General features: G+C 42.3%; 1 protein-coding gene and 1 long non-coding RNA gene across 3 annotated transcripts in view; one reads left to right on the forward strand and one right to left on the reverse strand.

Annotated features, from left to right (window-relative positions):
* Positions 1-14,213, forward strand: part of LOC144828304 (GTPase IMAP family member 5-like) — a 41,465-nt gene extending 27,252 nt beyond the window's left edge. Inside the window, exons 3-4 of one of the 2 annotated variants that reach the window (XM_078686385.1) lie at positions 10,558-12,268; positions 12,397-14,213. In XM_078686385.1, coding sequence (XP_078542511.1) covers positions 10,558-11,399 — 842 coding nt within the window. In that variant the 3' untranslated portion in view covers positions 11,400-12,268; positions 12,397-14,213. Of the gene's footprint in view, positions 1-10,557; positions 12,269-12,396 lie in introns of those variants that run through there. The other variant, XM_078686386.1, reaches the window with a different exon arrangement.
* Positions 12,955-17,066, reverse strand: LOC144828305 (uncharacterized). The gene is made up of 3 exons (XR_013610422.1): positions 14,913-17,066; positions 14,605-14,855; positions 12,955-14,550 (listed from the first exon to the last, which is right to left on the reverse strand). It is a non-coding gene; the product is annotated as an uncharacterized LOC144828305 (long non-coding RNA).
* Positions 17,067-18,707: the final 1,641 nt, after the last annotated feature.

Consider the following 18,707-nt stretch of genomic DNA (forward strand, 5'->3'; position numbering starts at 1 on the left):
CATTGCATTGTCCTTGAATTTGCCATAGCAATATTTGCAGGTGATCTGGCATGTCAACACTGCAAATTTCAGCTCCGTTTCTCTGTTTTCTTGTTCAGTTTTCAAAAACACATCTGCATTACACATATGGCCTTTGTACCGGGTGCGCTGACAACAAATACAAAAATAGTTTGGTTTCTCTGTAGAAACTATATTACAATTGTATATTTCTGGTAAACTTATAAACACTAATATCTGTGTCCTGTTCCTCTATACCTGAACATACCAGCTTCTCATTGTGGCCAGACCGCACTTTAGGACCAAAGAAAAGTGCATTAAAATCAGCTGCTGATACTGTACCATGCACAATTGTTTCTCCTAAACACAATGCAGACTTTTTACACAGTTAAGTCTTCAAACTACATTTTGTGTTATATGAATGATGAACAGCCAATCTTTGAATTTGAAAATGATGAACGGTGCTTCTGCATTGTTTGCTGGATAGACACACCAATGAAATTTCAAAAATGGCGGTCATGAAATTTAATGTATTTTCTCACATTGCATGGATCTTATCCTTGCATTGTTGCAATTTACAACCTCGCACGTTTATGTTGAATTTCAAGTAAGAAAGTTCTTAATAAATCAATTGATTCCTGCCGAACCCAACAAATGCTACTGCAATCTCATTTATAAACAGGGGCATGTCTATGGCTTCCTTGTACCTCTTCAGCTATCTATTCCTCTACATCTCTAGCAATCATATCCTCTTTCGCAATGGGAGCAACATCTTTTACCTCATAGCATCAACCAGTTGTTTCAATTGCATGTACTAATGTATTCTCTTTTAAGTAGCTGTCTTCATTAAAGAAAACTTCAATACTAGAGGAATACTTCATTTTTCCGTTGAATATTTTGCAAAAATACATTTGATTACTAAGCATTTTTTAACTTTTTCTCTTCATAGACAACATGGTTTTATCCAGTGTTTTTATTCTCTTCAGTATCAAGGTAAATAGTTTGCAGTTCAGGGCACATGCTATACCTACCACACTCTCACTATATTGTTTTTGTTTCATTTCTGTTCTCATTCTCTTACTCTTTCTCATGTTTCATGCCAAACCACCTCAACACATTCAACACACAGATTATTCAACCTGACCAAATTGTCAAGTTGATGTGAACACTTAACTAAGTGAAAACTTTCTTGTACACATGCAGAACGAGACTGTAACACAATGAGCTAGTCATAGGATAAGTCAGCGTGACCAATTGCAAAATCAAGAGATCATGGGCTCATTGGAAGAAAGCTGGCCATGTCCAATTGCACATCCATCCGCAGCATAGTTGAGAATGGCACAGTGGTGTTTTGGCCATCACTCATTCCGGAATGGCACCTCTTCAGTTCCACTGTGGATGGTTTAAATTAACATGAGACTGACTGTGTTCCATTGTGGCATACACCACAAGGTGCTTGTACAGTGTTAATGAGGTCACAGTTTACATTCAAAAATCTTTTTTTCTCTCAGTAAAATTGGCATCATTTGAATATCTGCATGAGAACTTTCTCAAAAGGCTTATCCATGTTGGGTTCTTCATGGCATTTGTTGGACTTGGTCCTCTCTAAAGGGCACCTTGAAGTTTTTTGCTTTCACCCCTGAGTTGATTGTTGTTAGCTGTAGAACTCTAAGCACTTTACCACTGCTAACCAGTGATGAAGTGCTTGTGGTCTCTTTTCTAAGTATGGTCAAATTGGCTTACACCCAATTCCCAAGTAAAATGATACTATCTGTACCCAGGGTCTGTACATTGATTGCTACTAGAGGGCCTGCAGTACTCATTGGCCACTCACTAAAGTAGCTCTTTAAAATGTGATTCAAGCCTGCTACAGCATCCTGTAGTGTAGTTTTAAACTGCCAATTTGGCATGGAAAATAAACTTTTTGCAAGGCCTAAACCTCGAATAGGTGTGGGATTTTTCTTGTGCTTTGTTTTCACTGTATAACATTTTTTGTGTTGCATAAATACTTTACCCTTCACTTCTAAGTTAAGCCTGAAAGCTTTTGTGCCAAACCACCAGAGGTTTAAGCACAGTTAAATTAGTGACTTTGGAGGTTTACCCTGACAAGGATTATGATAGATGCTTACAGCAAGGTTACTTTTTTTTTTTCCTCATATCACAATTGCATTTTCAAATCTTAGACTATCTTACCAATCTCTGTCTGTCTTGTGGTCTGTTGCATTCACTCACTCTAGACCTCCACCGCTATATTCTAATCATGAGGGCCAACCCCAAGTGTGCTGTCCTGGTGTAATCATAGGACAATGATATTCTGTTTGGGATTTGCCCCTTATGAGATCCACCTAGTGGAGTCGGCCCACACCTCAGCCAATGTTCCTGGCCTACATTCTGCCTCTATTCAACTCATCCATTTAGCCGCTTTAAGCCATTCCAGGCGCGTGGGGGGATGGCTCAGTCCAGCATTTACAGATCTCCCGCCTGGATTAGAGCAGCCGATAGAAAACAAGGCCTCTTTGCTTGCTGCTCAGGGTTGTACATGTGATTTTATTAACCACTGAGAGGAGAATAAGACAGAATTTAGAGCTATTGATGTCCCCGTAATGCCCTTTGTAGTTGACTCAACAACATTCCAATGCTCTTTGATCGCAGGACATATGAACAAAAACATGTTCATCATTGGCTTTTAAGCAGTCACATCTTCTACACCTGGGGCTAGGCTGCAACACAAACTTGGGGATTTTTTGAGGTGTCCAATATAGTCTATTAAAAGTGAAGAAGTGGTTTTGTTTATGGTTTGCAGGAGTGACAACCAAATATATTAAGTTCAACTAATCAAACAATTTTGGTTCTACATCCTCTCCCTGAAAAATGTCTGTCCAAACGGTATGGGGTGCCTTAAGTTTCTTGTCTCTGCCTCCAAAAATTGCCAATACCAATTGACTACCTGCTTGTTTTTAGGACTTACATCCTGGAGTGAGGCCTCAAATTCCCAGGGTGGATGTGATAAGCCAAGTTGTGAGCTACACATATTTAAACCTGTATAACCTATTGCCAGTTTTTGCTCTCAAAACCTCCCAATGGAAAAAACCTTCCACCATCATCAGATCCCCAAGGTAATTACTCCTGCCAGCCTTAGGGGGAGAAACAATATGATTTTTAAATTTGTGTACAGTCTTTTTTTGTTTATTGATGTGATGCATCTCTATTTTCGATCTCATTGTTTAAAGACTACGGTCTAAATAAACAGAGTTTCTCTCTCAAAATATGTCCTTCATGCACTCTGGAGTACCTGGGGGTCCCAGGTTGGTGCAGATTCTGAGTGGTACCCAATATTAGGCACCTTTCTTACCCAGTACCAGAGGTTTAATGCTGTCTTTAAACCTTCAGCCGTAGCTTTATAAAGAATTTGGGGGTTCCAAACTTGTATAAAAAAGCTACTGGTCCAAACTCAATGATCATCTCACCCAAAAATGTTCCCCAGGTTGTGGAATCTGACTCCCCCAATAGCAGTTGAAGATTTTTAAATTGGAATGCGATGCAGTATAGATTCAGATCAGGGAGGGCTAAACCGCCCTTCTCCAACCTGTGCCTCAGCTTTTTCCATGCGAGTCTTATTCCACAGGAGGCCCTGATAAAGCTGGTTATTGTCCCTTGAATCTTACTGATAACTACCTTTGGGAACACAAGTGGAATACAGTTAAATAAGTATGTCAACTCGGGGAGGATTGACATCTTGATAAGGTTGACTCACTCATTAATGCTCAAAGGTAAGTTCTTCCATCTAGATAATACATGGTCAACTCTTTGGCTACCCGCTACAAATTGCACAGTGTATTCTCATCTATCTGGTTAAAAATAACATTCCCAAGATATTTTATCTCTGCCCACACTCCCCCCACCCCAATTATTAATGTTCCAACACATTACCTCTGTCTTGGAGTTATTCACCAATTACCCAGACATATCCATATATTCTTTTGTCAGCTGCTCCACTCTAGGTATTGTTTCGGTGGGGTCAGACGTGTATATTATCAAGTAATCAGCATATAGCGCTATCGTACTGCTACAAGAGAGTGTATAGAGAGGGACAATCTGGTCATCTTTACATAAAGAGTGTCTAGTGGTTCAATGTAGAGATCAAACAAGAGGGGTGACATGGGACACCCCTGCCTCATGCCTCTTTGAATACCAAAACTCCTTGTCAAGGGTCCATTTTGAAGGATTTTGTCCAAGAGGTTTTCAAAGAGCTTCTGAAGTATCGAGGAAAAACCAGTGCTTAATCCTGCCCAAAGAATGCCCAACAAACCCGGCCGAACGCCAAGGGGATTGAGCATGTGGTGGCAAGATCAATACTACATTTTAGTCACTGCGTACGTTCTTGGATGTGTCTTGTCTGGAAAAATCCTTTCTGATGCACATGTACCAGCTGAGGGGCTACCTTTGCCAGTCTTCCTGCCAAAATACTAGTAAAGATTTTATAATTGGCAGTTAGCAGGGAACTTGGGCAGTATGAGTCTGCCTTCCTGGGATCCTTAGCGGGTTTTAAAATCAAAATTATTGTAGCCTTTTTCCAAGACCTAGTAATCTGTCCCTCCCCCTCTTAAATTGAATTAAACAATGATTTCATTTCTGAGACTATTTCCTCTGTTATTGATTTATATATCAGGTTTTGGGTCTGGATCCGCAGCCTTCCTGTTCTTTATTCATAGAAGATGCTCTGTGATTTCACCCTCTGTGATTGGAGAAGCCAAACAATCTCTACCTTCCACTGTGGCCTCTGGGAGCCCTGCACTAGTTAACGATTCCTTGAGCCTCCCCACATCTGGCTGAACCTCTTCTGTATATAATTCAGAGTCCTTGTTCGAGGTGTCACCCTAAAGGCTTATAATCAACTCACTAATATGATTCCGAGACCTCTCTACCCTTGTCTTCCAGGCTAGCAATGCCAAATTCAAATTGCTGCATATGCCTCGTTAACCAACGTTATTCACAATTCTCCTCCAGTTTAATTTTATAGTTAAATCTAGCCTCCTTTAGCTGCTTCAAGATTCTCTTTCTGCCCCAGTTGCTCCTTATGCTTTGCTGCAACTCAGCCTTCAATCCTCTCAATTCTGCTTTATCTGCCTTGTTCTTAAAAGAAACCTGACTTTGCAGCACCCCCTAACATATATTTGAAGGTGTCCCAAATTACATCTATGGCGGCCGAGCAGACATTATACAGGAATAAGTCAATGCTTGCTTTTTTCAGAAGGATAACTACATCTAGATCACAGAAGATAGCCCTTTTTAATGCCCATCTCGTATTGTGCCATGCCCCATACCCATAAATGAGACACAAACTGCAGCATGATCAGAGCTATGCCCTGGAGATAGAGTGACCTCTTTTAGTTTCCCAGCTAAGGCTCTATCCACTAGCATATAGTCTAAACTAAAACAAATTACCATATGTTTTACTGTGGAAAGTATAGCCATGCTCTGACCCCTTTAAATTCCTCCCTGCGTCTACTCAGCCAATATCCTGAAGCATAGGCTTGAAAGCCCGCCTAGTGCTTGGGCACGGGCTCCATTCTTCTTACTAGTAGATTTGTCCAGAGTGGAATCTAGAAGGGCAGTAAAGTCATCCCCAATGATTACAGGGGTGGTTATCCCTACTAAGTTCCACTCCAGGTTTACTGTACACTGAGGGTCATCTACATTTGGGACATAAAATCCAACACATTCAAATGTCATACCAGAGCATTTAAGAGCTGCTAAGGCCCACCAACCTGACCTGTCAGTTTTTGAGGAGACTAGATCGACCCCAGTTCCATTCCTGATCAAGATTGTAACTCCCTTACAACATTCTACTTGATCCGAGGCTATGAATATTTCGACTGATCTAAATTTACAATATAGGGCTCTACTTTCACTTGCTGTTAAGTGATATTCCTTTAATGTAACTACGTGTGCTCTGCTGTCTTCAAGATATCTCATCACCAATCTCTGTCCACTTTTGGATCTCAGACCGTTCATGTTCCATGTTAGAAAATGCAATTCTTTACCCTTCCTGCCTTCATTCACAAGTTCAAAGCCCTTCATATCATCTATTGTCTGAAATTGGCCAGTTGCGGTGATATAACTAGGCGATATTGAGGACTTTTTTCCCACTGCTCCCCATCCTGTGCCGTAGACATCCCCAACCCCTCTCCACTTTACCCTCTCTCCCTCCTGTGAGAACCCTTCTTCGACTATCAGACATAATGTCCTGTGGGGGCTACCTGATGAAGGAGAAGTTAATTTTCAATATGCTTATGACAGTGAATGCCACCGCCACTTTGCCACATTCCCCATACTGTACTTGCTATTTCATTAGGGGCATCCCCTCAGGGCCCTTCTCCTTTTTTCATAGCTTCAATAAGAGTATCCGTTTTGTCCACTGTCCGATAGCTACGCATTTGATTGTTCCACATGACACGGAGCATTGCAGGAAAATTCAGTTGGGCCTCAGCGCGAGCCTATTCAGTTCCTCCATTCTTTTGCCCATCTCGCACTGCTTCTGATCCGCTGCAAGGCAAATATCTGCCCTAATGGAGAAGGAGTAGTTGCCAACTGTGAATGGGCTTTTCGTCCGGGCAGCGGTTAGTATCATCTCCTTAATAGAATATGAAAGAATATTCACGAGGATCTTTCTCTGCTTCTGTCTTTGAGGGTTCATTTTAAAGGGATCCCTATGCGCACGTTGTATCTCTTGATCTAAGTCTGTCCTCTCTTTTAAAGCAGAGTCCCTCAACAGCTTAGTTATTAATGCCTTACTGTTAGTGCCCTATCTTGAATATATTTTTTTATCCTTTTTCATGTTTAGGAGGATGGAGGCTAAAGGCACCTCTGACTGCCCACTGTTGAGACCCCTTGTTTCAGTCGTCTGTTGAGGATATTGGTGATCTCTCTCCATAGGAATTGCCTCAACTCTTACTGCCAGCACAATGAATCTATTCTGTTTGCATATCTGAAAAGCACTGCAGGGATCTTCTCCAAGCCCATTGCTAGTTTCTGCACTCCTGTTATCACCATCGGATGCCAGCGTAGAATTTACATTTCCCATTCTAGGACACCTCTGGATCACGCTTTTGTCTCTTCCAACCTCTTACCTCTGTATTTCTGGTTGGGTCAAAACTTTGTAGAAAGATTTGAGGGAGGGGGTTACCTTGACCTGGGTGGGATTATTTTGCCCCTACCATGCAGACTATTTCCTAACTGTTTTGTGGACTTCTCAGCCTTCCCCAATTTTTTAGGGCGGTCCCTACCCCACTACCTTAACAGTGCCCTTATCACTAGGGGCCACAAAAGCTGAGGGTATGAAGGGTGTACCATGAGAATGTGTCTGTGGTACTGCCTGCTTTTGCTGGGGCCAGCACATTTCTCTCCATAGGTGTGGGCTGTTGCACCCACTGGACTCCTCTGCCAACTCCCCAGTTCTCTCTCAATATCTGGGATTCAGCAGTGAGCTTGACGCCTATGGGAGCAGCTAGTATGCAGTACTCACTTCCCTCCAGCCATCTTATGCTTGTGCTGACTCTGGCACTGTAGCTGCAAGCTAGTGCAGTCCTGCTGTGCTGCAGCTGCACTGCAGCTCTCTAGAATGTCAGAATTGCTCTCCTCACTTCAGTAACCGGCCGCAGTCGTGCCTACGGACCCCTGATTAGGTAGCATTCTGGATGGCACAACACAATCTTCGAGCGGTGTGTATTGGGGAAGCAATCACTCGCCGACTAGCGCTGTCCTCATCAGGAACCCATGACCATTTAACTTGCAGCTGTGATGTTCCCTTCCATCATCCCTCACTTACAGCATGGTTCCTGATGATTTAACAGGGGCATGTAAAATTAGCTGGTAAGGTAACTCAGGGGAGTGGGCTTGCCTATTCGATGTAAATTCAATAGTTCTTTGGAAATTAGCATTTCAATATGTTCCAGTCGGGCAAATGGGAATTATATTTTAGAATCAGAATTTTATGGATCCTTCATGGATATGCAAATCCACAAATAATTTACAAAACCAATCAAACAATAAAGGCATGCAATTGGAAAAAGATAATTCCCACACATTAATTGTAATATAAAAATGTGTTTTTCTCACAGGAGTCATACATTGTGTGTTGGATTCCAAATCCTAGACCCTTTAGGGTCCTGAACACCTTCTTGGGGTTTCAGTATTCACAAATACACCACAGGATTCATGGATCCTGCACTAGGTACACATGACCATCCCCTCTCTTTGGCTGTCTGAAGTTGGACTTGATGACCCTCAGTACCATGGAGCGAGGCTTGGAAAACTGCAATGGGCATGGCCCATGGTTTGGCTATGGGTCAGGTCCTGTGCCCATGCACAGATGGTTAAAGGCTATGAGCAGTGGGTGTTGGCAACCAGCGGTTGGTTGGTTCAAAGACCCAGCCTGCAGGTTCAACCATGGAGTGGAATATTTTGCATATCATTTGTAAAAGAGAATTTGATGGAAGCAAAAGAGGATTCAAGTGAAATTATAGCTTGATCTGTTTATTATGCCTTAACATATATACAGAAATGCTTGAAATGCATTGTAAAAAACTGACAAATGTTATGGCTTTTAAAGACAATCTAAAAACATTGAGATTCGACAGCTAGGGTTATGTGAATTATCAGTACATCACACCCCAATCATGCATCAAGTATGACCCCACCACTAATGACATATTGTAGTATCCTGTCCATGTGAATGTTATGCCATTTTCACCGCCTGCTCAGCCAGTGTGTTTGTGCTCTGTGCTGCATGGAATGTTGGAGTGATGACGGGCTTCGGAATGTTGGGAGCCTGTGAAGTGAAATGACAGGTGAGATTGGGCTGAGCAGCAGGCAGGCTGCTCCTGGCGGGGCTGCTACACTGGAAATCTTCTACCTGTAACTTACTTCAATAAATCTACTAAAACTACAAGTGGCCTATTGAACTTTATTACTACACATATTAAATGGCATCCTTTATGACATCATTGATGAGATCCCACAAAAGGGTAGTATAGAGTCCAGGAATCAGTAAAGCAAGACGGGTCAGATTTTCTTTAGTTGATTCAGCTGGTGCAATGCAGTCTTGTTTTTTCTGTTAATGTCTTACTTTGAGAGTAAGTTCTGTTCCAGGGAGATTCTGTGCAGGTTTGGGCAGTGGAGTCAGGTTTTGACTCAACTGCCTTATTTGGTTATCTTTGAATACATGGCAGGAAGTGTGTTTGGTGTGACTAAGCTCTGAAGTCTGTTCTTTGTTGAAACAGTATTTTGCCAGCCGGGTGTACTTAGCAGGTATATAGCTGGTCATGAGACCAGACGGATTTATCAATCAATCAATCAATCAATCAATCAATCAATCAATCAGAGTACTTGTAGAGCGCGCTACTTACCCGTGAGGGTCTCAAGGCGCCGAGAGGAGGGGGTGCTGCTACTGCTTGAAGAGCCAGGTCTTGAGGAGTCTTCTGAAGGCGAGTAGGTCTTGGGTAGGCCGTATGTGAGTAGGGAGGGTGCTCCAGGTCTTGGCGGCGAGGTAGGAGAAGGATCTGCCACCGGAGATTGTTCGTTGGATGCGAGGGACAAGTGGCGAGGGCGAGGCTGGCAGAGCGGAGCTGGCACGTGGCGTGTAGAAGCTCAGTCTGCTGTTAAGGTAGGCTGGTCCGTCGTTGTGGAGTGCTTTGTGTGTGTGGGTGAGGAGCTTGAAGGTGATCCTCTTGTCGATGGGGAGCCAGTGTAGGTCTCACAGGTGGGGGGTGATGTGGCTGTGGCGGGGGACGTTGACGATTAGTCGGCGGAGGTGTTTTGGATGCGTTGTAGTCGTTGTAGTTGTTTGGCTGGGATTCCTGCGTAGTGTGTTGCCGTAGTCCAGTCTGCTGCTGACGAGGGCCTGTTTCACTTTCTTCTTGCTTCGGTCGGGATCCACTTGTAGATCCTGCGGAGCATCCGGAGGGTGTTGTAGCAGGAGGAGGAGACGGCGTTGACCTGCGTAGTCATGGAGAGGGAGGAGTCGAGAATGAATCCTAGGTTGCGTGCATGGTCGGTGGGTGTTGGTGCTGTTCCCAGTTTGGAGACATTCTTGGTACTCAAAGTGTACAGAATGCTTACAGAGTTTGCCATGGTGTTGTGACGTTCTGTGACTATTCGCTTCACTTTGAATGTCTTTTTACGCATGTCTCCAAGAAAGTGAAATCAAATTACCATGGTGCAGGAAGCTGAAGAAAGTGCATACAACTTACAATGTGTTAACATGAACAGTGATGTACAGTGGACATGGACAGCAGTAGATACACACTGTTTATTTTACTGTATTTTTCATCAAAACAGATGCTATAATTTTTATTTGTTGTTTAAAAAGGTGCCATTTTATATGTATGATGCTTAATTTGGTGTTCTAGATTTTTCATTAAGATGGGATCCTGTGTTTTGATATTCTATATTAAAAAAAGACATCTTGATCACTTCCCCCACCAACCCCACCTTGTCCTACATACTATTTTGAACCTGGCACATCTTTGGTTGCTTACATGTTATTGTTTCTCTTTGCAGACAGGGCAGACTATGGTTCACATTGTGAAAATGATGACCTGACCATTTTACTGATTGGAAGCACTGGAGCAGGGAAAAGCGCCACCGGAAACTCCATCCTCGGAGAGAAGCTTTTTGCGTCCAGGGCTTCTCCAAAAACAGTGACGGTGGCGTGTGAGAAGGCAGTCTGTATCCGAGACGGGAGGCGCCTGGTGGTTGTGGACACCCCGGGGTTCTTGAACAGTAACAGACCAGAAGAAGTGAGGAGCGACCTGAGTCATTGTCTGGAGCTCTGTGGTGCTGGTCCACACGCGATAGTCCTGGTGCTCCAGACTGGAAGATTCACCAAAGAAGAGCGGGAGGCAGTACAGAGAGTCCAGGATCTGTTTGGACGTCATGTGCTGCAGCACATGGTCATCGTATTCACCAGGAAAGATGATCTGGAAGACAAACCAATAGAAATATTTGTTTCAGAAGCTGAAACAAGACTCAGGGATTTAACCAAAAAATGTGGATGTCGATATTGTGCCTTCAATAATAGAGCGACCGGTGAAGAAAACAACACACAGGTGTCCAAATTGATTGCACTAATAGAAAACAATAAGAAGGAGGTGGGGAGATATACTATTCATCCTCGTACAAGAGCACTGCCTGTAGGTGTAGCTCTCAGAAACCTCTTTAATGTAGGCATGGCCATCGGAGCTATGCTGGGGTTGGGTATTGGAGGAGCAGTGACTGCAGCTGAAGGGTTGAAATATTCATTCCTGATGGTGCTTCTGCCTGTTCTGTTGGGTCTTGGGGGAGGGGTGCTTTGGAACTTCTTCAAAAAGCGCTCACCACGTGACCACAGTTTTAGGATTTAATGAACCAAACCCATGAGTATTTGTGTCCCTGTCTTCATAGGATGCTGGTAGATAAGATAAACAGACTAAGGGTGGAAGTGGGTGCACAGACAAGTACAAATCTCAATTCATAGTATTGATACAGGACACCTACAGCTATGTAGTGACAATAGGTATGTTAAATACTAGTCACCGATTGATGTAAAACTCAGACACAAGAATTGGTTTTATCCAAGATAATATTCTGATCTCTACCTTATAATTTATGTAGCCCAAGCACCTGGTGCATTTTTCCATTGGCTGTGATCTCATAAAATCAAACCTAGCATATTGTGAAACTGTTTCACAAACAGAATACAACAACCTACAAATGAGAACCCATGGTTGTCTTGTCTCAATTATGATGATGGGGTAGAGTCAAAATGTATTTTGTAAAGGATGTAACACTCTAGATCCATATTCATCAATATTCCATGCAACACAGCAAGCCACCTTGCGGTGATACACTTTTGTGAAATGGATAGGGCTGGAATGTGCAATATTGAACATTATACAGGACATGCCTGCTCTCTGCCTGTGCTGCTGCACAACTGCTGCCTCGAGTCATTGCAGGCGCTCTAGCACAATGGTCCAATGGTGTCTACATTGTAGACTGGATTGTTTTTGTCCAGGACGCGGTTCCTCCCTGTACAATAATAAACCTCACAGGGATTTTCCAGTTTCTAATTGTGCTGCAGAATGCAGCACACCTACAAAAAGGAAACAACAAAGATAAATGAATATAATTCTCCTTGTTGCACCTCTTGTGCAGAGACGAACAATTATGATGCATTCTCAGGTCTACCAGTGTTGGTAAATCTGGGGACGTTTCAGAAGGCATGGGTGGATGCGTGGAAAGACCTGCCCTCCACCCATGCCACAACTCCTTTCCGCATATTAAAGGAAGGCAGGTATTTGCACTCCCATGCTCTACTCTAGAATTATCAAGCCATGCAGGGCCAAACAAGATGGCTAAAAGTGGCTTGATAAATCTTTTTATGCTTTGCATCACCCATCCATCTCTTGCATTGTGCAAGGGGGACTCCAAACCTATTTCTTCCCGTATCTAGCAAGAGCTGCCTATGTAACATTTTGAATGAGGGCTATTAACAGCAAACCTTACACTAAGGAAAATATTCATTACAAGAGAAGTAGGATTTCCATCAGACTGAAGAGCTCTCCCAGTTATAACACTTGTAGGGTTTTTTCCATCCATAGAAAGGCTTGATCTTTTTCAATGGGACACCCACTGCACATTCCAAAAACATATTGCAGTACACGTAGTTGTTGTGGTGGAGCTTTTGGTGCCATGGCCAGCAAGTTTGCATTTTACCATTTTAAATCTACTTCTGAGAGGTATGGCCCAGCTTAGCCCTTATGGTGCAGAGGGACCTGCTTTACAGAAGCTTACTATGAAGCTCAGTGGTGCGGGGTCCCACCTTCTCTGTAAGCACTGCAGTATGGCCCTTGTAGTCCTCATTGACCCCCACAACACTCAAAGCATCCTGCACAGCAGCCAGCAGTAGTAAGTGCTGTGGTGCAAGGCCAGACGTCCTTCAGGATGCATTGCAGTATGGCCCCTGCAATTCTCCTCAGCCCTCACAATATTGCCTCTGTGTCGTGTGCAAAAGGAAACAGAAGTGCTATGTAAAGCACTACAGTGCTAGGCTCGGCCTAACAGAGAAAAAATGCAGTATTGCCCCTGTAGTCACCTGTGGCTCCCCACTACACTGTGACATCTTTGTGCACAACAAAAAACAGGGGTATGTTTTAAAGAACTGGGTGCAAGGCTCCTCTGCCTCCGTAACACTGCCACAGCATCTTTGGCAGCAGGAAACAGAAGTGGCCTTTAAAGTGATGTAGTGTAAGGGCCTGCCTACTCAAGTAAACAGTGCTTGGCCCCTGTGGTCCTCATTTGGCCCCACAGCACTGTAACAGTGTACCATGTAGCAGGAAGCAGATGCTCTCATGGAAGTGCAGGGATGCAAGGCCTCACCTCCTCTAAAGCCCAATTCACTTTGGCCCCTGTAGCTCTCCACAGCCTCCACAACACGGACACAGTTTCTTATACAGCATTAAACAGAACCACGGTTTAAAGCACGGTGGTACAAAACAGCTTCTCTTTCAGGAAATAGTGCAGGATGGCCTCTGTAGTTCTCTACGATCCCAACAACACTGTCACAGCATCTCCATTTTTAAATCAGCTCCTGACCTCTTACTTGAACCCTAGCATTTGTAGATAAAAAATGTCTGAACCATTTGCACTTCTCATCTGGTCCTTACCAGCATTAATCTGAATAGTGGTAGCTATGCAGCTTTTACTTCCTCTTAGGGGCCACCCGCTTGTCCAGCCATTGTGTGTAAACCAGTGTTCCCCAAACTGTGGGTAACAACCCACTTGATGATTTGAGAACGTCGGAGCAGTAAATAAAGATGCTATTAAATTATGTGTTGACCATGTCAAAACCAATAGATAATGCAAAGATTGAGGTCAAGCCTTAAGCTGCTTTATTCTTGTAAAATGAGGATTAGTGTTTACTTTTCTTTATTTTAATGCAAAGTGAGAGGAGTTTTTAAAGTAAAATATGTGACAATGTAGTTCATTTTTGCAATGCACAACAAAATGTAAACACCTGTAAATGAACGAGAAAGCAAAAATGAAGGGTGTTGGAAACAGAGAGTTTATTAAGTTCAAAATAAATCAAGTCACTTACTTGGTGATGGTAAATATTCACAGAAACCTGATTATAATGTGTGTGCTAAATAATTGTATTAGTAAAATTGTATGTCTGTGCACATTTAGTGGTCATTTCAATGGAAAATGGGCTGTCTGTAAATGAGAATGTGCTACCATAATATTATTTAGTTACATTCAAGAATCACCCTGCTTCCTATCCATCAACTTGCTCATGATTCATTAGTACTTTTGGTCACACCTTTTTTTTGCATTAATCTGTGGTGGATTGTCATATCAGCCTTGAAAAAGCCCTCGGACGGCTAACCAATTAGGCAAAACACATGTCAGCTGTTCTTTGTGTAACTTAACTGTTGGATTGAACAAATAAAATGGTACAATTTGCTTAAAAAGTACAAAAGTACTTTGGATCGTGAAAACGTATTATCCGTTGTACTACTATTGATCAACAAGCACAGACCTCTCTCTACATTTCAAATATTCTTCTACAACCAATGGCTCTTGGGTGTAGCCATTCATGAGGCATTTAACATTTACAATTTTGGGTCCTGTCCACTTTAGCGTGAATCCTACAACTATCCACCCAATCGCAAACAAACTATGCTCCTGATGTACGCCTTCTCTTTCACCTGACTAAGAAAACAAAGACATTATTCTAACTAACAAGACCGCCTCTTCCACCTGCATCACAAACGTGAGAAAGAACAGAACCCACAGCGCACATGACATTCAAACTGTAAAGTCTCAATGAGACAAATACATTTTAGGCCTACAAATTCAGCTAACATAAAAAATGGCACATGAGCTTTACGAGTTTACATAGCAAATAAGACACATTCAATGAATTATTACTACCTACATCTGAATTACTACATTCCATAAGCACATTAGGTACACAAATAATTCTCAGCTGCACAACATGAACTCTTAACATTAATGTTTTCAGCTAATTACATTTACTTTCTACGTTATTTACTCCATGTTACAATCAATGGCCTAAAATACATCACGTGCCATGTTATTACAGTTTAACACTCCATGTTAATACGACAAAGAGATATACGTGGATGCGAACTACACATTATTATGCACCCCGCCAATTTGAAATATGTGACCGCTACATAATTCTCCCCCTTCTGATGACCTATGTCATCACAAATCCACTTGGAAACATTGATCTCCTTCTTGGGATCAATAGGGACCCCTCTGCTTTTCCCTGTCCAATCGGACTCGATGCGCGCTGAGCACACCCTTGAATTATCCCGATTGCGGACTCCCGTTGCCTGTACCTGCTCTCCCTTCTGTTCATTCCACATTTTGACCAGCATTAGCTTTTCCTTAATCCACCTATGTTTGGAATCCACCTCAACCCTGCAATATTTGACATACCGTAGAATTTCATCCATTGAATTATTTCAAGAAACAAAGGGGCCGGAATATTCAGCAGCTTGAGAAGTCTTAACCATAGACTCCACAGCCCATCCACGGAAATGATTCTGAAAATCCTAAAAGCAAAAGTAGTGCCCCCAGTCAACTACGGGCACTTAACCTTTCCTGGCGCATTTACTAACTTTCTCATGAGCCATCAAATTTCCGTATACAAGAAAGTATTGGGTATCTCAAGGCAGGCCAGGAGAGCCAGAGTAAGGCTGGAGCTGGGTCTATCTCGCCCAGACATTTCCTGTCTTGGCGACAATATAAAGTACTATATTAGCACCCTCCGGGCTCCAGCAACAGCCCTGAAAGCGCAAATTAAAACAATCTTTGAAGAGAGTGGATCCCATTGGAATGCGCAATTGTCAGTGGCCACAAAATTGTTAGAAATAGGGGTGCTAAATCTGGACAACTCAAACATTCCAATAGCTGCATGGAAAAGAGCTGTAAACAGACAGGTCAAGCATATATCACACACAAGAGACCTGGAAAGCTTACATTACCAACTATATTTTTCCTCACTGGATGCCTCGTATATAGAGGGAAAACCACAGCCCTATCTTGAGCAAGCTTTATCTGCCCAAATGTGAAAAAAGATCACTTACATGAGGCTTCTCGCATTACCCATCGTGGATTTTAACCAAAACTGGGCTCGCACAGATAAGTTAGTTGCATGTAGACTTTGCAATTACCATTAGGAATCCTGGCTCCACTTGTTGTGCTGTTGCCCAAAGTTAGCTAGTGAAAGGCACCGTTTGGTTACCCCAATCTGCAAGAGCTCAGGGCCTCACACGATGCAGCGAAGTCTCGGACTTGTGTTTTTCTTCGATCTCAACTCAAACAGTTGCAGGGCTGGGGAAATTCATAGACCAAATTCGAGCCGCATTGTCAGCAAAAACAGAGCTCCAAAAACAAAACAGTTGGCTCGGAAGCATGGGAGCTGTGGACACACCTCCCGTTTAAAACTAATGCACTTTGCACTCAAACTGTATATCTAGAATGTGACACTGTTTTTAAAGTTTTATGCTCGACTGGGTCGCAGTAACAAATAGGGAACTTAACTTATCTTCTTTTATTTAAAATTGTTTATAATCCTTTTATATTGCTAGTATATTGTAATGATTTTAAGTAATCGAACAATAAAATTCTTTTCAATTTCAATTTCAATTTCCATTGAAATATTTTGCCGGAAGATCAGACTGACTTCCGACCTCAATCCTGTCACAAATCTTCAGACAACTGACCCATGTCCTTTGGATCAAGTGTATCTAACCCACTGCAGCCTTTGAAAGCTTGCAAGAGCCTTTCATAGTAAACATGTACAGACTCTTTAGGTTCCTGGGCCATTTCATCTATCTTAACCCAATCAATTTCTTGAGGGGCCTTTTTGGACTCCAGCCTTGTGATCGCCCGATAGTCATTTTTCATAACCAAGGGTGAAGGACCATAAGTTACAGGATCCCTCTATGGGTCAGTATAAGGCCTCGCTATGCAATATGTAGGGGACCCCTCTGGAAAAACATACACGGTCAGGGAGAAGAGGGGAAATAAGAACACAACAAGAAAAAAGTCTCCCTCTTGACCTACATTCCTTTTTTACTTAATTTGATACAAATACAAAACGTGAGCTCGAAGAAATCCTTAATAACCAAATACTCAAACAATTTGCAAAAATATAATATTTTATTTCATTTCTTTTATCAAAAATGTTTTCATCTTCATACTCTTTTTATATTTTTTTTACTATAGGTAAACAATTGAACACACAATAGTTCAAATAATAATATAATCATATCTCAGTGGAAAACACAATAGAACAATAAATAAAGAATATCCCCAGGTAGAGAAACACAAACCAAATTCACACACCACCAATCATACCATACTCTCACAATCCCAGACCAACCTTCACACTAATTACATATATCTGGGGAGCTTAACTACAGAGTAACATTGTAGTTTAGGTGACCAAATACAACAACTGCATTTAGCTGGATCTAAGGCAGTGTTCGACGTGTTTCGTTGGCTGCAGAGTGATGGAATGCCACCTTCCTCAGGACCTGCCAGATATAGAGCCTTAAAAAGAGCCGCTCAATCCGGGGAAGAAAGACACAACCTGAAAAGGTATAAGGACAATAAGAAAAACTGGTCCACATAAAAAATGTTAATTGAAACAATTTAAGCGTGGATTGGATCATATTACTCAACAACCACAAAAATACTCATAATTACCATTGCTTTGACGTTACACATGAACTATTCATTTTTATCAATTGTACTCAGTTGATCATTAAAAGAAACCACATAAAAAAACGAATTTCGCCCCTACCTATTTAGGCCTATTAATGAGTTATACATGCACACCCAACGTGTACCTACACCACCACCAAAACTAGTGAATAGACAAACAAAAACACATAAAGCATTTTGCAAACTTGACAAATTAACCAATATTCAGGATTCCAATTCAAACCAGACCCTTTCCATTATGGATACTTAATAGTGATGTAATTCCACTGTCATCTATTAAGGTAAACTCGGTTGTGTCATATATCCTACACGGACTGAGGATAGTAATCTGCCACTTCTCATACAGATTGCCACAAAATAAAGCTCTACTCTCCTGTAAGGACAGAGTAAACAGAGTACAAATATTCTCATAGCCACGCCCATCCATACTCCAATGGGAACAAGCCAACAAACATGAGGTAGCTGTTTAGATGAAATAAACTACAGCATATGTCAAAAAAATGTAGACCAACCAAAGGTCAGAAAGTGTCACCTATCTTGAATTCACCAATCAGTAAGGCCCCCTACCCCCACATACAATGGCCTACCTGATTTACACGGTCTCTTACCTGAAACGACTGATGATAGTATAATTGCCACAATACCAAGCTCTACTCTCCTGAAAGGACAGAGTACAAAAAAGGGGGGTGGTTTCGCATACCCAAACCCATTCATACACCAATGGAAACATTCACACAATATGGTGGCTGCGTAAGTAAAGATAAGCACAGCAAAATACCTTTCTGAAGGCAGGTCGCTCCCCTCACCGCCGCGCAGCCCCCTGTGAGCTGTGATCGCCACTGAGCCTGCTCTTCGTTGTTCCAGTGCCCTTCCTGTGCTCCCTTGTGCCCGTTTCAGCCTGTGACCTGTGA

This window comes from Lissotriton helveticus, chromosome 4_1, assembly GCF_964261635.1.
Source record: "Lissotriton helveticus chromosome 4_1, aLisHel1.1, whole genome shotgun sequence".
Lineage (NCBI taxonomy): Eukaryota > Metazoa > Chordata > Amphibia > Caudata > Salamandridae > Lissotriton > Lissotriton helveticus.